The sequence below is a fragment of the Chlorocebus sabaeus genome, chromosome 17, assembly GCF_047675955.1.
Source record: "Chlorocebus sabaeus isolate Y175 chromosome 17, mChlSab1.0.hap1, whole genome shotgun sequence".
NCBI classification, from domain to species: domain Eukaryota; kingdom Metazoa; phylum Chordata; class Mammalia; order Primates; family Cercopithecidae; genus Chlorocebus; species Chlorocebus sabaeus.
Genome location: NC_132920.1, coordinates 43,750,524 through 43,774,606, shown reverse-complemented (window position 1 = coordinate 43,774,606; position 24,083 = coordinate 43,750,524). Strand labels below are relative to the sequence as shown.

At 43.3% G+C, this 24,083-nt stretch overlaps 1 protein-coding gene and 2 non-coding genes across 4 annotated transcripts in view; 2 read left to right on the top strand and 1 right to left on the bottom strand.

Moving 5' to 3' along the window:
* The window catches only part of XPO5 (exportin 5), a 53,390-nt gene that overhangs the window by 24,076 nt on the left and 5,231 nt on the right, over window positions 1–24,083 (top strand). For both annotated transcript variants that reach the window (XM_073006015.1, XM_007972445.3), the window contains 12 exons: window positions 1,159–1,200; window positions 1,526–1,615; window positions 2,984–3,183; window positions 3,740–3,839; window positions 4,702–4,883; window positions 16,353–16,453; window positions 18,754–18,850; window positions 19,501–19,637; window positions 21,531–21,628; window positions 22,497–22,543; window positions 22,951–23,048; window positions 23,946–24,008. In XM_073006015.1, the coding sequence (XP_072862116.1) occupies window positions 1,159–1,200; window positions 1,526–1,615; window positions 2,984–3,183; window positions 3,740–3,839; window positions 4,702–4,883; window positions 16,353–16,453; window positions 18,754–18,850; window positions 19,501–19,637; window positions 21,531–21,628; window positions 22,497–22,543; window positions 22,951–23,048; window positions 23,946–24,008 (1,255 nt within the window). The remainder of the gene's footprint in view (window positions 1–1,158; window positions 1,201–1,525; window positions 1,616–2,983; window positions 3,184–3,739; window positions 3,840–4,701; window positions 4,884–16,352; window positions 16,454–18,753; window positions 18,851–19,500; window positions 19,638–21,530; window positions 21,629–22,496; window positions 22,544–22,950; window positions 23,049–23,945; window positions 24,009–24,083) is intronic.
* Window positions 7,168–7,294, bottom strand: LOC119626875 (small Cajal body-specific RNA 15). The gene has a single exon (XR_005243068.1).
* LOC119626931 (U7 small nuclear RNA) lies at window positions 9,845–9,906 on the top strand. The gene has a single exon (XR_005243103.1). It is a non-coding gene; the product is annotated as a U7 small nuclear RNA (small nuclear RNA).

Sequence of the window (24,083 nt, the reverse complement as noted above, 5' to 3'; positions counted from 1 at the left end):
TTTGAAATTATGTGAGGCAAACTAATAAACACAGCTATTTATTCATTTATTAAATATCTACTCAGTATTTATTGCGGATCAGGCACCATGCTAGTGCCTCACTCTTTAGGAACACTCTGGGAAGAAAGGCACAAAAACAGTTAACGTTACCTATATGGCATTGCAATGAAGACTTGTATAAAGGAGAGTATTATAGTGTGCTGTCGGGCTGCGAGGGGATTTATGAGAGGAAGGAACACTTTCTAGGTTTCCAGTTCAGTTGACTAGGTGTGTGATAGATCCACTACCTGAGTCAGAATACCAGATCAGGAAGGAGAACGGGGGTAAAGAAGAGAAGAAAGTGAGTATTTTGGAATGCTGTGTTTGATGAATATGTAGAACATCTTTGTGGAGACCTCTCACAATAAATTGGCTATTTGAGGTTGAAGATCTAGACTCCAGAAAGTAACGAGATAAAATTAAAGCATCATCATCATAGAAGTCCCACGACTAAAAGTGAAGTCTTACTGAAGTGATGATGTATGTAGAGTTAGGAGACATGTGAGTCAAGCAAGGAACCTAGTGAATTGCCATCATTGGAGGAGTGGAGAAAAAAATGAGAAGCTCCCCCAGAAGGAAAAAGAGCCAGAGAAATGAAGAAAATGTTGTATCACAAGACCAGTAGAACTTCAGAAAAGTGGGCTCATTTGTTGCAAATTCTTTGAGTTGGAGAATGTTCAGTGAGTTTCTTGACTACACCCTCATCTGAGTTTAAATCCATAATAGTGGCCAAGGAAGCAGTCTTATTTCATTGGAATGAGGAGTAAATGGGAAGTAATGAAATGGAATCGAGAGGACAGATCATACAACTTTTGATAAAAAGAAGAGAGAGGGGTTTCCATAGCCACATACTTGGGTGATAGCATGAATTGTTCTGGGATCCTATTGTAAAATGTTTTGATGGTAAAATTGTGACTCCGATGACTCTTGTAGAGGTATCTGAGAAAATGGACAATATGAATAAGCTCATGCCTATAGTCGCAGCTACTCAGAAGGCTAAAGCAGGACAATCAGTTGAGTCCAGGAATTCAAGGCTAGTCTGGGCAAAATAGCAAGATCTCATCTCTAAAACAAATAAACAAACAAACATGAGTGACCTTTTTTCCTCCTCTCCCTTAGCTATTTTCATCTGTCACTTTTGAAACTGTTGAAGAAAGTAAGGTAAGACCATTAATTAAGCCAATAGATTCTAACTTCTTGAGTACAAATGTATGAATACCTGATACTCAGTTTATATTTTTATATAAATGGGAGGGGGTAGTAAAGGTGGTAGATTATCATATGATACGGTGTTTTGCCCTAGAGACACTATAGGGCATACAGGAAACATGGATTCTTGGTGGCTATAAATGTTACTCCATTTTACTCTTAGGGTTGTGAAAAATCTTTGTGAACTTGCCCTTGACTGAGATACTTACATGATTCTATGCAGCACCTGTATATTATATCAAAAGTAGCTCCATGTTTGTTGAATGTCTCTTTTCAGGCCCCCAGAACCCGGGCAGTGAGGAATGTGAGGAGGCATGCTTGTTCCTCCATCATCAAGATGTGTCGTGACTATCCCCAGCTTGTGTTGGTAAGCTGCTGGACCCTGGCTGAAGTAGCCAAGTTTGGTTACATTTGTGTGTAAATCCAGCCTTCAGTGTACCTCACATAAATTAAAAACTAGAGACTGGGGACAGTGGCTCACGTCTGTAATCCCAGCACTTTGGGAGGCTGAGGCGGACAGATCACAAGGTCAGGAGATCAACACCATCCTGGCTAACACGGTGAAACCCCGTCTCTACCAAAAATACAAAAAAAAAAAATTAGCTGGGCGTGGTGGCAGGCACCTGTAGTCCCAGCTACTCTGGAGGCTGAGGCAGGAGAATAGCGTGAACCTGGGAGGCGGAGCTTGCAGTGAGCCAAAATCGCGCCACTGCACTCCAGCCTGGGCGACAGAGTGAGACTCAGTCTCAAAAAAAAAAAGAAAAGAAAAAGAAAAAACTTGGAAACTATAGCTTTGCATCATATAAGCATCCTTGGCCGGGCATGGTGGCTCACACCTCTAATCCCAACACTTTGGGAGGCTGAGGTAGGTAGATCACCTGAGGCCAGGAGTTCGAGACCAGCCTAGCCAACATGGTGGTGTCCCATCTCTACTAAAAGTACAAAAAATTAGCTGGGCATGGTGGTGCATGCCTGTAATCCCAGCTACTCAGGAGGCTGAGGCAGGAGAAGCACTTGAACTCAGGAGGCGGCAGTTGCAGTGAGCCAAGACCGTGCCATTGGTCCAGCCTGGGCAGCGAGCAAAACTCCATCTCAAAAATAAATAAATAAACATTCTTGAATTAGTATTTTCTTAGTATAGTTAGTAGTATAGTTAGAAATGTGATGGCAAATGTAATCTCTCTTCAAAATACAAGTAGTTATCTGCCATATAGATTACTAAGTTTACCCCTATAATTCTATAACTCTTTACTGTGTGATGGTCTTAATTACTACTGCCAAATGATGTGCCTGATCTTGAGAAAAGCAGATGCAAATCACAACCCTTTTCGGGGCGTGGGGTTATAAGAAATGTAATATTACTCCAGATTACAAATTATCCAGAAATTTCTTCTCTGAATGCACAGCAGTTATCTCCATATGTGTGTGTGTGTGTGTGTGTGTATATATATATATACACACACATATATATACATAAAACAAGCTGATCTTTTCACATTTGTGGTATGGGAAAGTGCAGTTATCCAAATACTCAAGACAAGAGCTATCTTCTGCCTAAATTACCTTGCTTATTTAGGCAAAATAAAGACGTATAACAGAATTAACCAAGTAATAGCCTTATAGGCCTGACTTTCCTGGGACTGCTTTGGTTTTCTTCTTTTTTGCTTGAGGGAGCCACCTCTCCTTGAAAATCAGACCTTTACCACCTCTGACTTTTTTTCTTTTTGATCTGTAGCCCAATTTTGACATGCTTTATAACCATGTGAAGCAACTCCTCTCCAATGAGCTACTGCTGACACAAATGGAGAAGTGTGCCCTCATGGAAGCCCTGGTTCTCATTAGCAACCAATTCAAGAACTATGAGCGTCAGAAGGTGTTCCTAGAGGAGCTGATGGCACCAGTGGCCAGCATCTGGCTTTCTCAAGACATGCACAGGTAAAGGAGACCCCTTGCCCTGACTCTCACTATACTCAAGCACCCATTTTAGTTTCAGAGCTAGGCCCAGGGTGGGGTAAGGGTTAAGGATATTGAAGTGTGATGGCATTATCCATGATATCTGAAGTTCTCTAAAAGCAGTCTTTTGTAATTTAATCTCTGGTTCAATTAGATTGTTGGTGGGGAAGGCACAGAATGAGACTCCTGAGGTGTCTGCATTGCAACACCAGCACATTTAGAGAAATGAGAACAGCTAGGAAAGGCCATACAACCACACAGACACTTATCTGTGCTCATACAGTAGAGAAATTATTTTCTTCTTTATATTTTCAAGATTATATCCTTGTTTAATTCTTAAACTGTTACTAATAACATTTGGGAGTGGGAAGGGAAGTTTGAACCTTCAAATGACAGCTGACAATTAGTATGATTATACTCCTCTCACTATAAAAACTGTTCTTAAGGGCCAAATAATCATAGCCTGTTAACGCCTGTGGAAGACACTGTCCTTGTTTAAAATCATGATATAACTTGTATTTCCCCCTCCAACCTTCAGAGTGCTGTCAGATGTTGATGCTTTCATTGCGTATGTGGGTACAGATCAGAAGAGCTGTGACCCAGGCCTGGAGGATCCCTGTGGCTTAAACCGTGCACGAGTAAGACTTTCTGGGAATGGGAAGTGGCATTGGCTGTGGGTAGGAGTAGGGTGTTGTCTTTTGTCAAGTTTCTCATAGATTTGTTTTTTCTATACTGGTGAGAAACGTGGGAGTCTCCACTTCCCTAAGCTTCTCCTTTCTTTTCTTCTTTAGTCTTGAATTCTTGAGTTAGTTCCCACAGCAGAGCAGATGGTCTTTTCTATGAAGTCATTATTTTGGCTTTAAGGATCTCTAAATAGCTCTGAAGACTGAAGGTGTAATGAGGAAGTAGGTCAGAACTTGGTCAGCAGGGTGAGTCCTCCCTGCCATTGCTCTCTGGCATGTAAAATCTTAAGTGATGGCTTAACTTGCAAACCTGAGATTTTTCAGTGCTTTGCTATATTTAAGTAAGCATTGTTCTTGGCTCCATTATGGCACAAGTCCCATTAATTAACCTGGCAAGTAGTAGGTTGATTCAGAGTACCGTGAGGGGGGATTAGGACACTAGCTGTCAAGGCCCAAGCTGGAGGGTGCAGGATCAACTCAAAGAAGATGAAATGATGGCATTTTAAACACTTTGTTTTGGATCGTATCTAAGCCACCTTCTCATCAGGGTCCTGTGGGTGGGTCACTGCAGCTCCTAGAAAGACAGCTTACTGAAAGGGAAGTTTCCAGAGCCTACCACTGGCCCTGAAAATGGCAGTGAGAGGATCCCTCTTGGACTTCACCTTAAAGGAAGGGATGGGGGATTGCCGGGGAGCAGAGGATTATTTCATTCTCTCTGGCCTCTGTGTCACTTTTGCCAGAACCTTGAATATATCTAACAGTATTTTGTCTTTTTTTTTCCTTTTTATATTTATCTGTCATTCTTATTTTTCTATAGATGAGCTTTTGTGTATACAGCATTCTGGGTGTTGTGAAACGAACTTGCTGGCCCACTGACCTAGAAGAGGCCAAAGCTGGGGGATTTGTGGTGGGTTATACATCCAGTGGAAATCCAATCTTCCGTAACCCCTGCACAGAGCAGATTCTGAAACTTCTTGACAATTTGCTTGCGCTTATAAGGTGAGTCAGAATAATGGCTTTTCTCTGTTGTTTTTTACTTTACCTTAAAACTTTCAAAAGTTTAGTCTGTTTATATGTCTTCGTATCTTAGTGGTATTAATGAGGGATTGATGTAAGTCTTGTTTCTTTCTAGAGGGTGTCTCGGTTTTAAAAAAATAACATCAGCTCTCACTTGCATAAATCTTAATTTCCATGTAAACCCAAGGGGCTAATCCCAAAAGGGCTTTTCTCATTTTGAGCCTCCTCTTTGTTGTTCTTCCATTTCTTTATACTTCATCCCTATTTTTACTTGTAAGTTTTATTTGGTCTAAATTTTTTAGTAAAGGAATTGCTCATTGGGAGCATGGCAGTTGCCTTCTATAATGGTGCTTCTCTGGGTGGTATTCATATGAGCTAATCTGAATCTATCAATACTGAGTCTGAGCTCAAATGAACCAAACAGCCGCTGGCTGAACATGCTAAACAAAGGAATTACACATTTTTCATCTGAGTTTGCTGGGTCCTTGGTTCTCAAAGCTGAGTCCTAAGACCAGTAGCATTAGTATCACCTGAGAGTTTATTTCAAAGGCAGAATCAAGGCCCCACCCCCGATATATTAAATCAGAATATGCATTTTAACTAGATCCCCAGATGGTTTATATACACATTAAACATTCAGAATCACTGTTCTAGATCACATGAGTTAATATATTCAAGTGGAAGTAGGCTAGTATAGGCTTATCAGTTACTAGATAGATATTTGATGACTCAGGGATGCTCTCTAAATAAAAAGATAGATTTTTTATATAATTCAGTTATTGGCCAAAGTGCTTTTTTTGTATCTCACAGGAATTTTTTTTTTTTTTTTTTTTTTTTTGAGACAGAGTCTCACTCTGTCACCCAGGCTGGGAGTGCAATGGCACAATGTTGGCTCACTGCAATCTCCGCTTCCCAGGCTTAAGCAATTCTCCTGCCTCAGCCACCCAAGTAGCTGGGACTACAGGTGTTCACCACCACTCCCGGCTAATTTTTGTATTTTTAGTAGAGACAGGGTTTCGCCATATTAGCCAGGCTGGTCTCGAACTCCTGGCCTCAAGTGATCCGTCCACCCCAGCCTCCCAAAGTGCTGGGATTCCAGGAATGAGCCACGGCACCTGGCCTCTCACAGGAATTTTAAATTAAATCGTTAGAGCTCTTTTTCAGTACTTTTTGGCCCTTTCTCCAGGGAGTAAAAGCAATCTCAACTGGGCAAACCAAATTATTTATGTCTACTCCTGGGAATAGACACCTAAGACCTGAAGCCTAAGAACCAAAGATTTCAAATTAATGTTGACAAATTGGAGTGCTGGAGTGACTGATAAAGTTGTCATTGTGGACATATCTGTGGAAATAGACAATATTTTGGCCGGGTGCAGTGACTCACACCTGTAATCCCAGCACTTTGGGAGGCCACGGCGGGTGGATCACTTGAGGTCAGGAGTTTGAGACCAGCCTGGCCAACATGGTGAAACCCCATCTCTACTAAAAATACAAAAATTAGCTGGACCTGGTGGCGCATGCCTGCAATCTCAGCTACTCGAGAGGCTGAGGCAGGAGAATTGCTTGAACCCGCGAGGTGGAGATTGCAGTGTGAGCTAAGATCACACAACTTCACTCCAGCCTGAGCGACAGAGTGAGACTTCCATCTCAAAATAAATAAATAAATAAAAAATAATATTTTCTTTTGATTTCAAAAGGAGGAAAGAGGTCTCTAAAAAGAAGCAGGACTTGTACTGAGAGGGTTAAACATTCAGTCAAGGAAAGGATTGTTTCCATCGTGATGTTTTTATTAATAGAGATGGGGTTTTGCCATGTTGCCCAGGCTGGCCTCGAACAGCGAGCCTGCCTCAGTCTCCCAAAGTGCTAGGATTACAAGTGTGAGCCACCACACCCAACCCCATAGTGATGTTTTTTAAAACCACAACGTTCTTCTGCAGCTAGAGAAATGTGAAAGTGATGGAAATCATAGGGCAAGAAGCTAATCAACCAGGCTTTTTTAGGCCTGTGGCCAGAATCTATGTGGTAACAACCCAGACATGGAAATGGGGTTCATTCCTGGTTGGGTCTAGAGGCCACAAGACAATAGTATGGTTATCATTTTTTATATAATTTTCTTTTTAAAAAAAGTATAATCTCTTTTCAATTTCTAGTTACCTTCCTATCAGTAGAGCAAGATTCTCACATGTTCACTATGTCTTTCTCCAGTTTTTTCTCTATAAATTCACTATTCCTATTTTCTATAGAAAGACAATGGAAAGTGTATAATTGCTGTTGGTAGATAAGTAGGTCTTGAATTTATTTTGCAAACAAGACCTGTTCTGTCTATCTTTTCATTTAGGAGGCTAAAAGCAGAGTCAGCTTGACTTTAAGGACTCTATTTTCTTAGTCTTCAGATGGTTATCATTTTGATATTTTTCTAAGAGTTCAGTGCTTTTAGAAAATTCAAAAAATCAAAAGGCATTTTGAAAAATGCCTAACGTGTAATGATTGAGTAGATTGCTTGAACAGTGTGCAGCTGGAGCTATTAGAGTTTTGCTTTTTTAGTAAATTTTATTGGCTGGGCGGGGTGGCTCACTCCTGTAATCCCAGCACTTTGGGAGGCCGAGGCACATGGATCACTTAAGGTCAGGAGTTTGAGACCAGCCCGATAAACATGGTGAAACCCCACCTCTACTAAAAATGCAAAAATTAGCCGGGTGTGGCAGCAGGTGCCTGTAATCCCAACTACTCAGGAGGCTGAGGCAGGAGAATCGCTTGAACCCAGGAGGCGGAGGTTGCAGTGAGCCAAGGTCACACCACTGCACTCCAGCCTGGGTGACAGGAAAGACTCCATCTCAAAAAAGAAAAAAAATTAAATAAATAAACTTTATCTTGAAGTGTAATATTTATATAGAAAAGGGCATAACTTGTGACTCTGTGTAAATGAATTTTCACAAAGTGGACACATTTGTGTCATCAGCGCTCAGATCAAGAAGCAGCTTTACCCAGTACCTCTTTTCAGTGATTGCCTGCTCCTCAAAGATAGCTACTATTCTGATTTGCATTTATTTATTTATTTACTTACTTACTTACTTACTTTTGAGGCAGGGTCTTGTACTGTCGCCCAGGCTGGGGTGTAGTGTTGTGATCACGGCTCACTGCAGCTTCGACTTCATGGGCTCAAGCAGTCCTCCCACCTCAGCCTCCTGAGTAGCTAGGACTACAGGGGTGAGCAGCCATGCCCAGCTAATTTTTAACTTTTTGGTAGAGACAGGTTCTCTCTCTGTTGCCAAGGCTAGTCTTGAACTCATGGGCTCAAGGGATCCTCCCATCTCAGCCTCCCAAAGTGCTGGGATAACGGATGTGAGCCACCTCACCTGGCCCACTATTCTGACTTTTAACATTTTGCCAAGGTTTTTGAACTTTATGAAAATGAAATCAGAAGTATGCACCTTTTGGTGTCTGCCTTCTTTTTGCTCAATATTTTATTTCTGAGGTTCATCCATGTTACTGCATATACTTGTGGTTTTTTTGCTTATATGATATTTCATTGTGTGAATATGCTGTAACTAATCAGCCTTGATGGACTTTTGGGTGATATTTTAATATTATAGATCATGCTGCTGTTGACATTCTTATGTCAAATATGTTTTGGTGAACATATATACATAATTTGTGTTGGATACACACATAGGAGTCGAATTCCTAGCTTATAAGAAATATGTATTTTCTGTTTTTATAGATGCAACCTGTTTTTTAAAGTGGTTGTACTAATTTATATTCCTACCAGTTATATGCTGGAGTTGGGAGTTTTAAATTACTATTTTTTGGCCAGGCACAGTGGCTCACGCCTGTAATCCCAGCACTTTGGGAGGCCGAGGCAGGTGGATCACTTGAGGTCATGAGTTTGAGACCAGCGTAGCCAACATGATGCAACCCGTCTCTACTCAAAATACAAAAAAAAAAAAATTAGCTGGGCGTGGTGGGGGGATGCCTGTAATCCCAGCTACTCAGGAGACTGAGGCAGGAGAATCCGCTTGTACCTGGGAGGCGGAGGTTGCAGTGAGCCGAGATTATGCTACTGTACTCCAGCCTGGGCAACAGAGGAAGATACCATCTCAAAAAAAAAAAATTGAAAAATAAATAAATTACTATTTGTTTTGTTATGTTTTGTTTGTTTGTTTGTTTGTTTGAGACGGAGTCTCACTCTGTTGCCCAGGCTGGAGAGCAGTGGTGCGATCTCGGCTCACTGCAAGCTCCAACTCCCGGGCTTACGCCATTCTCCTGCCTCAGCCTCCTGGGTAGCTGGGACTACAGGTGCCTGCCACCACGCCCAGCTAATTTTTTGTATTTTTAGTAGAGACGGGGTTTCACTGTGTTAGCCAGGATGGTCTCAATCTCCTGACCTCGTGATCTGCCCGCCTCAGCCTCCCAAAGTGCTGGGATTACAGGCGTGAGCCACCGCACCCAGCCAAATTACTATTTTTTTTTTTTTTTTTTTTTTTTTGAGACGGGAGTCTTGCTCTGTCGCCCAGGCTGGAGTGCAGTGGCCGGATCTCAGCTCACTGCAAGCTCCACCTCCTGGGTTCACACCATTCTCCTGGCTCAGCCTCCCGAGCAGCTGGGACTGCAGGCACCCGCCACCTCGCCCGGCTATTTTTTTGTATTTTTTTTTTTAGTAGAGACGGGGTTTCACCGGGTTAGCCAGGATGGTCTTGATCTCCTGACCTCGTGATCCGCCTGCCTCGGCCTCCCAAAGTGCTGGGGTTACAGGCTTGAGCCACCGTGCCCGGCCTTACTATTTTTTTAGTAGAGAAAAGTTTGCGTTCCTTAAGAATGTGACAAGGTATTGATAGCACGTCCTGCATCAAATAGTCTCATAATAGAAGGTGTTGAAGCTGTGCTGTCCAGCATGGAAGCCACTAGCCATATGAAACTATTGAGCACTTCAAGCATTACTAGTCAAGTGTTACAGCACTTTTAGAATTTGTCTGGTAGGCTTTCCAGTTTTTGCTGGAAAGCTCCTTAAAGAAAAAAAATAAAAAATTAAAAAATAAAAATGACTAGCCTGAATTGAGATGAACTGTAAGTATAAAATACACACTAGACTTCTAAAATCGGCCAGGCGCAGTGGCTCGTGCCTGTAATCCTAGCACTTTGGGAGGCTAAGGCCTTAGGCAGATCACTTGAGGTCAAGAGTTCAAAACCAGTGTGGCCAACATGGTGAAACCCCATTGCTACTAAAAATACAAAAATTAGCCAGGCTTGGTGGTGTGCATGCTTGTAATACCAGCTACACAAAAGGCTGACGCAGGAGAATCACTTGAACCCAGGAGATGGAGGTTACAGTAAGCTAAGATTGTGCCACTGCACTGCAGCCTAGGAGAAAGACTCCTAGGCTCTATCTCAAAAAAGAAGTATTGGATTACTACGGTACTTATGAAATGAAGTACTGATAATTACTACACTGTGGATAAACCTTCAAAACATTATGCTGAGTGAAAGAAGCCAGACACAAAAGGCCATATATTGTATGATTTCATTTTTATGGAATATCTGGAGTAGTAAATCCATAGAGATAGAAAGTACATTGGCGACTGCCTCAGGTTGGAGAGGAGAAAAAGGTATAGATCCCCACTGCTACTGCTTAATGGGTCTGGCAGTTATTTCGGGGCAATGGAAATGTTTTGGAACTAGGTAGAGGTTGTTTATGCAACACTTTGAAAGTATTAAATACCACTGAATTGTGAACTTTAAGATGGTTAGGTTTTGGTGGGGATTATTTTTGTTAGTTTTTTAAAGTTTTGTGGGTACACAGTACATGCATATATTTATGGGGTACATAAGATGTTTTGATACAGGCATGCAATGCATAATAATCACATCATGTAAAATGGGGTATCCATCCCCTCAAGCATTTATCCTTTGTGTTACAAACAATCCAGTTATACTCAACTGCAGTTATACTTTTTAAATGTACAATCAAAATTTTTATTGACTATAGTCACTCTGTTATGCTAGGAAATACTAGATCTTATTCATTCTTTCTGGGTTTTTTGTACCCATTAACCATCCCTGCCTTACCCCTAACCCACCACTACCCTCCCCAGCCCCTCTGCTAACCATCCTTATACTCTGTATGTCCATGAGTTGAATTGTTTTAATTTTTAGATTCCACAAAGAGTGAGAACATGTGATGTGTCCTTCTGTGCCTGGCTTATTTCACTTAGCATAATGACCTCCAGTGCCATCCATGTTGTTGCAAATGACGAGATCTTTTTTTTTTTTTTTTATGGCTGAATAGTACTCCTAAAGTGGTTAGTTTTATGTTATCTGAATTATGCCTCAGTTTTTAAATATTTTAATAAAAATAAAACTGGTTCTTTGAAAATACCAGTGATAACATTAGTAAATTCAAAAACTTAAGAGAAATGGGGCTGGCACTTTGGAAGGCCACAGCAGGAACATTGCTGGAGACCAGCCTGGGCAACATAGCAAGACCCCATCTTGATTTTTTAATTTATTTTTTTTGAAACGGAGTCTCACTCTTGTTGCCCAGGCTGGCATGCAAAGGCATGATCTCGGCTCGCTTCAACCTCCACCTCCCAGGTTCAAGTGATCCTCCTGTCTCAGCCCCCTGAGTAGCTGGGATTACAGGCATGCACCACTACGCCTGGCTAATTTTGTATCTTCAGTAGAGACAGGGTTTCACCATGTTGGCCAGCCTGGTCTCAAACTCCTGACCTCAGGTGATCCACCCTCCTAGGCCTCTCAAAGTACTGGGATTACAGGCGTGCACCACCATGCCCAGCTAATTTTGTATCTTCAGTAGGGACAGGATTTCATCATGTTGGCCAGGTTGATTCTCAAACTCCTGATCTCAGGTGATCCGCCAACCTTGGCCTCCCAAAGTGTTGGGATTATAGGCGTGAGCCACCATACCCGGCCCCATCTCTATTTGTAAAAATAAAATATTTAAAAATGGATAATTTCCAGGGAAAATGTAACTTATTCTAACTCAAAAAGACAGAAAACCTAAAGAGATAAAAACTTCATATTATATTGGTAGTTAGTTAAATTAGACCAAGAAACTCCAGGCCTAAATGATTTTATATAGGAGTTCTCCCAGACCTTCAAGGAGCAGATAATTTATCTCTTAGACAAACTATTCCCAATAATAGAAAAATGTAGTGCTCCATAACTCATTTTATGAGGCTTATTTATTTTGATACCAAAACCAGACATTGACAGTACCAAAGAGGAAAATTATGGGCCTAAATCTCTTGTAAACCTAGAGACAAAAATCCCAAATCAAAAGGAATATGGAGCTAGGAATAAGCCTTTTAATATAACCACATTTCCATTGTTAAATTTCAAAATACTACCAGTAATTCAATATCCAGTATACAACCAGTATTCAAATATCACCAAATGTTTTCCTTTTTTCTGTTTATCCACACAAGGTTTATATATATTTAAGATATCTCTTAGTCACTAAATTAGGCTTAGCATGGTGCCTCACACTTGTGATCTCAACAATTTGGGAGGCTGAGGCAGGCGAATCCTTGAGGCTAAGAGTTTGAGACCAACCTGGCCAACATGACAAAATCCCATCTCTACTAAAAATAAAAAAAAAAAGTAACCAGGTGTGGTGGTGCACACCTATAGTCTCAGCTACTTGGGAGGCTGAGGCATGAGAATCACTTGAACCCAGCAGGTGGAGATTGCAGTGAGCTGAGATCATGTCACTGTACTTTTGGAGATAGTCTCGCTCTGTTACCCATGCCAGAGTGCACTGGTGCTATCTCAGCTCACTGCAACCTCCACCTCCCGGAATCAAGCAATTCTCCTGCCTCAGCCTCTCGAGTAGCTGGGATTACAGGTGTGTGCCACCACGCTCGGCTAATTTTTTGTATTTTTAGTAGATACAGGGTTTTGTCATGTTACCCAGGCTGGTCTCAAACTCCTGAGCTCAACTGATCCACCTGCCTCAGCCTCCTGAAGTGCTGGGATTACAGCTGTGAGCCACTATGCCCGGCCCTCTTTTTCAATTTATTTGTTGAAAAATGTGGACTTGTATTTCCAGAGTTTCCCCTGGTGAAATTTTGATGATTGAATCTCTGTAGTATTGTTTGTTGTAGTCTACTTTCCTTTGTTTTTGTTATATGTGAATATGTCTAGAGGAGGGGTTGGCAGTCTACAGCCTGAGGACCAAATGCAAGCCTCCACATGTTTGTAAGTAAACTTTTATTGGAACACACCATGGCCATTCATTTACCTACTGTTTATGGCTGCTATTGCGCTTCAATGCAGAGTTGAGTTGTTGAGGACAGACACCGTATTGCTGGCCAAGCTTAAAACATATACTAATGTGACCTCCAGTCTAGAAAACTGACCTCATACCAGTTCAGTTTTTTTAGCAGATAATCCTTTGGAGGTGATGTTGGGTTCAACACAATAGTAAAGGTGCCTTTAAAAGACTCCCAGGTATGTATTACAGGTTGATTTATGAAGAAGTAATGAAAGTTAGTGAGAAAAGGATGGCTGGGAATAGTGGCTCATGCCTATAATTTCAGCACTTTAGGAGGCCAGGGCAGGAGGATCTCTTGGGGCCAGGAGTTTGCGACGAGTATGGGCAACACAGAGAGACCCTTTCTCTATTTAAAAAAAAAAAAAAATTTTAATTAGCCAGGTGTGGTGGTGCACACTTAAGAGTCCCAGCTACTCAGGAGCCTGAGGTGGAAGGGCCACTTGAGCCCAGGAGTTTGAGGCTGCAGTGAGCTATGATCACACCACTGCAATCCAGCCTGGGCAATAGAGTGAGACCCTGTCTCTTTAAAAAGCGAAAAACAAAACAAAAATAAATTATTCAATGCTGTGACAGTTGGCTTTCTATAGGGGAAAAAACAATTAGATTCCTACCAGTCACCATACACAGAAAAAATTTTCAGGTGTTTTAAAACCCAAAAAGTAAAGCTTCTTTTTGAGATGGAGTCTCGCTCTGTCACCCATGCTGGAGTGCAGTGGCGTGACCTTGGCTCACTGCAACCTCTGCCTCCTGGGTTCAAGCGATTCTCCTGCTTCAGCCTCCTGAGTAGCTGGGATTTACAGGCATGTGCCACCATGCCTAGCTAATTTATGTATTTTAAGTAGAAATAGGGTTTCACCATGTTGGCCAGGGCCTGACCTCGTGATCCACCCACCTTGGCATCCCAAAGTGCTGGGATTACAGGCATGAGCCACTGCATCTGGCCAAAGTAAAACTTCTAGACCATATTTACGGCATGAGGTTAGTGAATGACTTTTTTTTCCCCCCCAGATGGAGTCTCACTGTCTTGCCCAGGCTGGAGTGCAGTGGCATAATCTCAGCTCACGACAATCTCTGCCTCCTGGGTTCAAGTGATTCTTATGCCTTGACCTCCCAAGTAGCTGGGGTTATAGGCATGCACCACCACGCCCGGCTAATTTTTATATTTTTAGTAGAGACGGGGTTTCACCATGTTGGCCAGGCTGATCTCAAACTCCTGATCTCAGGTGATCCATCTGCCTTGGCCTCTCAAAGTGCTGGGATTACAGGCATGGGCCACTGTGCCTGGCCAGGGTAGCGAATGACTTTTTTTTTTTGAGAGGGAGTCTCGCTCTGTCACCCAGGCTGGAGCACAGTGGCACGATCTTGGCTCACCTGGGTTCAAGTGATTCTCTTGCCTCAGCCTCCGGAGTAGCTGGGATTATAGGCAAACACCACCACATTCATGTAATTTTTATATTTTTAGTAGAGTCGGGGTTTTACCATGTTGGCCAGGCTGGTCTTGATCTCCTGGCCTCAGGTGATTTGCCAGCCTCAGCCTCTCAAAGTGCTAGGATTACAGGCGTGAGCCACTGCGCCCAGCCTAGAATGACTTCCTTTTTTTTTTTTTTTTTTTTTTTGAGACTGCTCTGTCGCCCAGGCTGAAGTGCAGTGGTGTGATCTCAGCTCACTGCAAGCTCCGCCTCCTGGGTTTACGCCATTTTCCCACCTCAGCCTCCCGAGTAGCTGGCACTACAGGCGCCTGCCACCATGTCCGGCTAATTTTGCTTTTGTATTTTTAGTATAGACGGGGTTTCACCATGTTAGCCAGCATGATCTCCATCTCCTGACCTCGTGATCCACCGCGCCCGGCCTCTAGAATGACTTCTTAAGCAAGAACAAAAAGAACAAGCTATGGAGGCTTAAACATGGTCTAAAAGAGGTTTTCATTTTGCATCTTAAACCTGTAGCCACCACTCCTGGCACCCACCACCACACCTGGCTAATTTTTATATTTTTAGTAGAGACTGGGTTTCACCATGTTGGCCAGGCTGGTCCCGAACTCCTGACCTCAGATGATCCACCCACCTCGGCCTCCCAAATTGCTGGGATTACAAGTGTGAGCCACTGCACCCAGCCACAGACTTCTGTTTTGGGGGGTTTTTTTGTTGTTGTTGTTTTGAGATGGAGTCTCACTCAGTTGCCCAGGCTGGAGTGCAGTGGCATGATCTTGGCTGACTGCAAACTCTGCCTCCTGGGTTCAAGCAGTCCTCCTGGGTTCAAGCAATTTTCCTGCCTCAGCCTCCCAAGTAGCTGGGATTACACGCATGCACCACCACACCCGTCTAATTTTTATATTTTTAGTAGAGATGGGGTTTCACTATGTTGGCCAGCCTGGTCTTGAACTCCTGGCCTCAGGTAATTCACTGGCCTCGGCCTCCCAAAGTGCTGGGATCACAGGCATGAACCACTAAGCCTGGCCTAGAATGACTTCTTAAGAACAAAAAGAACAAACTATGAAGACTGAAACATGGTCTAAAAGATGTTTTTAGTTTGCATCTTAAACGTGTAGCCATCAGTTTGTTCAGTGGGGCCATTTCTGTGAGTAGGTAAGAGTGCTGTGGACAGCAGGTGTATCAAGTTCACAGTCATTGCTCCTTACCCAATGCCCATAATTGCTCAGGTAGGTCATTTTGGTGGGAGACAGCATGTGTTGGGAATTGCGTTCCTCTGTCAGGTCCAAACAGCTGTTGCAAGGTCCATGCTCTTGGAATTAAGACAAAACATTGAAAAATGGGGCAAATTACCACCTCCTCTGTGTTCCTACCTGTAAATCCACAATGTTGCACACATTTCATTCCATATCACTGGTGGTCAAAAAACTGGGACCACTTCAGATTTAAAAGAATTTTGCTTTCTAGCTTTGGACTCTGATACTGTCCTGTTGTCTTGGGGTTTGGTTCTCATGTTAATTCATCTTAGGTATTGTATACTAATTATCTGTGCAAGTCCAGTCCCTCCTGCACCGAGCATTAAGATATTTATACCTTGTTTTCTTTCCCCTGCCAGGAGTTCATGGGCAGATGTGTCTGTGTGGAACTGTAGTATCACTGAATTACAAGCAAAGCCCACTGTTTCCTTCTGCATCAGATGGAAAAACTCAATAGCATTCTTGTTTCTTTCAGAACCCACAATACATTATATGCACCAGAAATGCTAGCCAAAATGGCAGAGCCTTTCACCAAGGCTCTGGATATGCTTGACGCGGAAAAATCTGCTATATTAGGTAAGAAATGTAACATTTTTTCTCCTAGGTTCATCTTATCCCTAATGGATGTCCCCTTTTTTTGTTGTCGTTTTTTGAGAGTCATAGTCTCTGTCACCCAGGCTAGAGTGCACTGGTGCAACCATAACTCACTGTAGGCTCAAACTCTTGGGCTCAAGCAGTCTTCCTGCCTCAGCCTCCTGAGTAGTTGGACTACAGGTGGATCACAACACCAGACGAACTTTAAAATAGTAAGACAGGGTCTTACTATGTTGCCCAGGCTGGTCTCGAACTCTTATCCTCAAGCAGTTCTCCCACCATGGCCTTTCAAAGCACTAGGATTACAGGCATTCTTATGCGTTGCTTGAGCAGCTTCTGCCTATCTTGTGCTTCTTCCTCCTTGTTTTGCACTACCTTCACCATCTATTTGTTCAGAAATGCATTTGTGGAGTTCCTATAAACTCTATATGAACAAATATATTTACTTACCTTATGATACAGAGAAGATCAGAAGCAATTTATTTATTTCCTGTTAACCCCTTCTTCAATTTAGCCAGTAGGTTGTGGTGGGTGTTACAGCCATTCGATTATAAATAAATCATGGCCTTTAACCTGAAGGGTATTTGTATACTTTCCTGCCTTTTGTGTGTGTGTGTGTGTATAGACAGATAGATAGATAGATATCAAGTTTTTAAAGGAATAGATTTTAAGCAATTTCCCAATTGTTACCTTTTTTGTTTTGTTTTGTTTTGTTTTGAGAGAGTCTCACTTTGTCACCCAGGCTGGTGTACAGTGGTGCAATCTCGGCTCACTGCAACCTCTGCCTCCCAGGTTCAAGTGATTCTCCCACCTCAGCCTGCTGGGACTACAGCCATGCACCACCACACCCGGCTAATTTTTTGTATTTTTATTAGAGACAGGGTTTCACCATGTTGGCCAGCTGGTCTCGAACTCGTGACCTCAAGTGATCTGCCTGCCTTGGCCTCCCAAAGTGCCGGGATTATAGGCATGAGTCAGCACGCCTGGCCTCCCAATTGTGGCCTTGATTAGGACACTGCTTTAATTCATTTTCCCATTGAAAATAAGCATGAAAATAACTGTGCAGTCATAATTGCGGTATTTGCTGTGAAGGAAAGTGGCAGTGCTTTGAGTGTTTAGTGGGAGACCTAACCCAGTCTCGGAGGGAAGTCAGAAGGCTGACTCCCAATGGGGACTTGAAGGATGAGTAGGAATTAGCTAGGTTAGGGGCATGAGGAAATGCTGGGCATTCTGGACAAACAGAATGTCAGGTACAAGATCTGAGGCAAGAGGGAAAGGCCTTCGTATGTCCAGGACATAGAGATGGTTGAATCATGTGGCTGGAGCACAGGGAGCAAGTCTGGGAATGTGGGATGAAGTTAGAGCCAGAGGCATCAGTTGTCTAAACCTTTTACCCATCTCAGAAGCTTCAGGCTGGCTCACCATCACAGCCCCCATAGTTTGTCTTTGTCCTCAGCTATAACCTGTGTCTGAGCCTGGCTGTGGTCAAGCAATCCAGTGGGCATTCCTCAGCTGTGAAGTTAGCCAAAGGAAGGATGTTAATTTGCCTTTCCAGAGCTCATGTCTATCTGTTTCGGCCTAGATAGTCCTGAATCTTTTCCTTTGACACCATTCCATTTAAGGGTTATGTTGCAGACACCAGTAAAAATAGAACTTCCAAGAAGTGTATTGCTATTAATACAAAAAGTAGGTGTTGCTTACCACACACCCCCATCCCATTATTCAAGTTAAGTCAGGAACTCCTGCTATAGAAATAAGTGGCCAACCAGAAATACTAAAATGGACAAATAGCTCCCTCAGATAGCTTCTGACTATAAGACTCAAAATGTAAAACCTCTGATTACACTTAAAAGTATAGATCTTTTAAGGCAGTTTTTAATACTAAGGTAAGTGGGTTTCATTTTGAGCTGCGACACATCTTAGTCTTTTGTGTAAGACTTTGCTTAAAAAAAGGGGTTTCATAAATTAATTGTGGGGGCATCCCCAGAGCTTTATGGAAAAATACTTTTGAGTTGTCACTTTTTTTGGTACAAGTTCCATCTGGGGAAAGAATTTTTAAAAAGCAGGTAAAAGAGTACCTGGGTCTAAAGTCCTGGGTCCTTAAGTAGCTTTCACCTTCTCCTACCAAAAGAGTGCAACAAATCATATAGCCAACTGCTTTGCAGTACAGCACCATGCACGCGCCTTCACCCCTGAACAACATCTGCCTGCTGTAGAGTGTTGGCCAGTTGAGACTCCTGACAGTGTGAAGCATCATGTTCCTGACCCGTATTTCCCTTTAGGATTACCTCAACCTCTCTTGGAACTCAATGACTCTCCTGTCTTTAAAACCATCTTGGAAAGAATGCAGCGTTTCTTCTCCACCCTCTATGAAAACTGGTAAGGAATCAATGCTGCCTCTCCATATTTTCTTCCTGGATATGTATTGTATAGGAATGTCCATGGGTTGGACTTTTCATCTAGTGTACAAGTAAGGTGAGGCAAGAATTTGATAGGAAACTAATGATTCTAGTGTTAAATAGAAATGAACAGCCTGCTTTCCTGCATTTGCTTTTTTTGTAATTGTCATATGAGCCTCACAGTCCCAGCCTGCTTCATGCCCAACTTGTTTCTAGTGTATAACATGATGAAACCCAAGTAGAAGCTAAAAGTAGTGGAGATTGCTTAGACCCTACACTGCTTGCAGCCTACTTATGGGAGTGGAGTGGCTAGAAACTGGTTGTGGGTTGGGGAGATAACTGGCCCTCACGGGCTTTGGCCTCACTAACCCAGTACACTAATCAGCCAAGCTCATGAGATCCTCCATTGTAAGTCCACGTTAAATAGTAATGAAAGCTACTGCTGATCTCGGCCGCCAACACCTGTCTTTTAAAAGATGCTGTATCTATAAGTTCTCTTAAGTAATTATAACTGCTTTTCTGGCTGAAAAATCTTATTGTAGGCTAGAAATGAAATTCATGGGACAGTCAGGGCTGGCAGTAACAGATGTTGGATTTGTCATTGCCAGTGTTTTTTTTCCCCCTTTACAGTTTTCATATCCTAGGGAAGGCAGGCCCTTCCATGCAGCAAGACTTCTATACTGTGGAGGACCTTGCTACCCAGCTTCTCAGCTCAGCCTTTGTCAACTTGAACAATATTCCTGACTACCGACTCAGACCCATGCTTCATATCCTTTCAAAAGTCTCTACATAACCCAAAAGGTCAGAAAATTAGAGACAGAAACAGGTCACAGGAACCAGAGGGAGGAGGCAGAACTGGAAGGAAGAGATGAGATGATGTATCTAAGTGCATCGTGTCATTAAAAACACTGGCAGATTGCAGGGAAAACATGAAGGCAGTCCAGATGGCTATAAACTTTTCCTTGAGGGGCAAATTTTTACCTTCCCCCCTTCTTGGAAATATTAAAGATAAAGCTTTTTTTTTTTTTTTTTTTTTTTGAGACACAGTATTGCTCACTCTGTCGCCCAGGCTGGAGTATAGTGGCGTGATCTCGGCTCACAGCTTCTGCCTCCCAGGTTCAAGCGATTTTTGTACCTCAGCCTCCCAACTAGCTGTGATTACAGGCGTGCATATTTCTATTTTTTGAGACAGTTTTGCTCTATTGCCCAGGCTAGAGTGCAGTGGTACGATCTTGTCTTACTGCAACTTCCACCTCCTGGGTTCAAGTGATTCTTGTGCCTCACCCTGCCAAGTAGCTGAGATTACAGGCACATGCTACTGCGCCCAGCTAATTTTTTTGTATTTTTAGTAGAGACAGGTTTTCGCCATGTTGGCCTCAAACTCCTGACCTCAAGTGATCTGCCCGCCTTGGCCTCCCAAAGTGCTGGGGGTAACAGGTGTGAGCCACCGTGCCCAACCTAATTTTTGTATTTTTAATAGAGACAGGGTTTCACCACGTTGGACAGGCTGGTCTCCATCACCTGACCTCAAGTGATCTGTCTGCCTCGGCCTCCCAAAGTGCTGGGATTACAGGCATGAGCCACCATGCCCAGCTGTGAAACATAAAACTTTTATCCCTTTTCTGTGTTTTTAGAAGCACTTGCCTTTTTTTGAGACAGGGTCTCAGTGTTACCCAGGCAGGAGTGCAGTGGTGCTATCAAAGCTCACTGCAGGCTCAAGTGGTCTTCCCACCTCAGCTTCCTGAGGAGTTTGGACTGGACCACAGATGTGCACCACCACACCCAGCTATTTTTTTATTATTATTTGTAGAGATGGGGTCTGCATTATGTTCCCCAAGCTGGTCTCAAACTCCTGGGCTCAAGTAATCCTGCCTCAGCCTCCAAAGTGCTAGAATTACAGGCCTGAGCCATCACACCCAGCCAGAAGAAGCACTTTCACACTTCATTCTCATTCAGACCCTTATTACTAGTTGAATCTCTGTCTTTCCTCTTTTTTTTTTTTTTTTTGAGATGAAGTCTCCCTCTGTCGCCCAGGCTGGAGTGCAGTGGCACAATCTCAGCTCACTGCAAGCTCTACCTCCTGGGTTCACACCATTCTCCTGCCTCAGCCACCCGAGTAGCTGGCACTACAGGCGCCCGCCACCACACCCGGCTAATTGGTTTTTTTGGTTTTTTTTTTGTTTGTTTTTTTTGTTTTTTTTTTGTATTTTTTAGTAGAGATGGGGTTTCACCATGTTAGCCAGGATAGTCTCGCTCTCCTGACCTTGTAATCCACCTGCCTCAACCTCCCAAAGTGCTGGGATTACAGGTGTGAGCCACCGCAGCTACTGAGTGTTTCTTAAACCTGAAATTATAAGGAGAATGGTGAAGGAGGATTTGTTACAAGGATGTCCTCCTTCCTATTTTTTTATTCCTACTTTCTGGCCTGGGACCATAATGTGCAGCCTGACGGAAACTAAACTAAGAGTATAATGGAATTGAATATCAGTGCCATTTAGGATTTTAGGAAAAGAACTTTAAGATTTTTCACTGTTAACACAGGATATTTTTGACATCTGGTAAATCTTTTAGGGATTGATTGTGCCCAGGGGTGCAGCCCACCACCTGACAGGTGAGGGATGTGTGCTTATGCACTAAAATTTCTTAACTTGCTGCAGCACGGGTCTTTGTAAAGCCTCTGGTGCTCTTCTGTCCCCCAGAGCACTATGAAGCCCTGGTATCCCCCATCCTCGGACCTCTTTTCACCTACCTCCATATGGTAAGATAAGTCAGGAGCAGGAAGCAAAGAGTACTATTAAGGCCTGTGGCCATTTTTGACCCTTGCAACCCAGCAGACTATCCTTGCTGTAGGATCGAGCAGCCCCCAAAGAACTAAACTGATTTAATTGCCACAAGGCAGCTTCAGTTGCAGATTCTGCTCCTAACCTCCTGTTAACTGAGGAAAGGTAAAAAGAGGAATGCTTGCTCACAGACCCTTGCCAGGAATGCTAGGTCTGTTATCCTGACTCTGGAATTAAACAGGGGACCGGCTGGGTGGAGAACAGGTATGTCTAGAGACCCAGAAATTCTAAAATTGTTAATTCTTTCCAAGCAAAGAGGTGTTTGAGATACCACCCTCAGCATGGATGTGGGACAGGTTATAGAAACCATAGATGGTGGTTTTTTTTTTTTTTTTTTTGAGACGGAGTCTCGCTCTGTCGCCCAGGCTGGAGTGCAGTGGCCGGATCTCAGCTCACTGCAAGCTCTGCCTCCCGGGTTTAAGCCATTCTCCTGCCTCAGCCTCCTGAGTAGCTGGGACTACAGGCGCCCGCCACCTCGCCCGGCTAGTTTTTTTTGTATTTTTAGTAGAGACTGGGTTTCACTGTGTTAGCCAGGATGGTCTCGATCTCCTGACCTCGTGATCCACCCGTCTCGGCCTCCCAAAGTGCTGGGATTACAGGCTTGAGCCACTGCGCCCAGCCCATAGATGGTTTTTTTAACCTTGTGGTGTGGAGTCTACAGAGGTTGTCATTGATGTCTAGAATCATCCTTGGCTAATTTTAATCATGAAGTGGATTTGACTTTAGATACTATGTATTCCAATCCTTTCCCCAATTCTAGCATTTATTTCCTTTGTGTTTTCCCAGAGGCTTTCCCAGAAGTGGCAAGTTATCAACCAAAGGAGCCTGCTCTGGTAAGGCATACCTACCCACTCTTCTTGGTGGATGAGCTGGCAGCCAGATTTGGGGTGGGGAAAGGAAGTGGGCAGGGATTCTGCTGTCGCAGGGTAGAAGAGCAGTAGGTTGTAGTCATTCTCAGTCTAGGTGATATATGGCTTGTCTGGACAGGCTGTGACCAGCAGGCAGACTGAGATCCAGCCTTTATAGGGGCTACTGTTACCTTACTCACTTATTTTGATTCTGTAATGTCTATCCAACTGGACAGAATCACTAGTAATAATGTCCTTCAGTGGATCACTGCTGTCCATTCCCAACTTTTGCATAAAACGAAGACTCGAAGAAAGTGGTCACAGAGAGTCTGATTAGGGTCACTGCTTGCTTTCTGCACTCCTGTGGAACTTGGCCCTCTGGTTTTCTGCAGTGGAGAAGATGAGGCTGCAGATGAAAACCCAGAGTCTCAAGAGATGCTGGAGGAGCAACTGGTGAGGATGTTAACCCGAGAAGTCATGGACCTAATCAGTAAGTGGCAAGTAGAAACTGGGGCTATAGAGAATTTTCCTGGAAAAGAGCTGGTCACTCAGCCAACTCCACGAAGGCCTGACTAATGCAAAGGATTCATGTTTGTGGCCGGGCATGGTGGATTGCGAGGTCAAAAGATCGAGACCAGCCTGGCCAACATGGTGAAACTCTCTCTCCTAACAATACAAAAATTAGCTAGGCGTGGTGGTGCACGCCTGTAGTCCAGCTACTGGGGAGGCTGAGGTAGGAAAATCGCTTGCACCTGGGAGGCAGAGGTTGCAGTGAGCTGAGATCACACCACTGCACTCTAGCCTGGTGAAAGAGACTCTGTCTCAAAAAAAAGGATTCATGTTTGCAGCAACACTGACAGATCTAAAAGAAATAACTAGATAGAAGCAAGGCAGTGCTGAAGTCAACCTAAGGACACTTTATGAATTGCAAGCTGAATAGTACCAAAGCCAGAATATGGGGAAACAATCTAAAATAGCAGGAGGAATTTGGATTCATTAGGAAAAACTTCCTAGTTTTCTCAAAATATGGAAATGTTTTAAATTCTTGGACATGGAGGCTGTTAATTTTCTTTTTGTTTTTACTGTGTCATTTTGTTGTTTGAGATTCAAAGTAGACCAAGGATTATCAAGCATCCTCTCCTAGTCACTCACTCTCACAGAATTCTGTAATTTTCTCTCAGCTAGTTGAACTTGAAGGAACAAAACAGTTCGGTCATCAGAATGCCTCTATTTCTATTGGTGAAGCTAATTCTTGTGCCTTGGACAGTACCCCCATCTTCCACCTTCCTCACCTGGCCAGAGACAGGTTGGGATCAGTGGGCCTGAGGTGGCTGTTGTGGTAGTATATACCCACCCTTCACCTAGTAACCCTGCTTTCTTGCTTTAGCGGTTTGCTGTGTTTCAAAGAAGGGTGCTGACCACAGTAGTGCTCCCCCAGCAGATGGAGATGGTAAGTGAGCCTGTGAGACCTTGGAAGTCTGCTCTTAGCCTCCTAAATACTGTTCCTTCTGAACCAGGTCGGTTT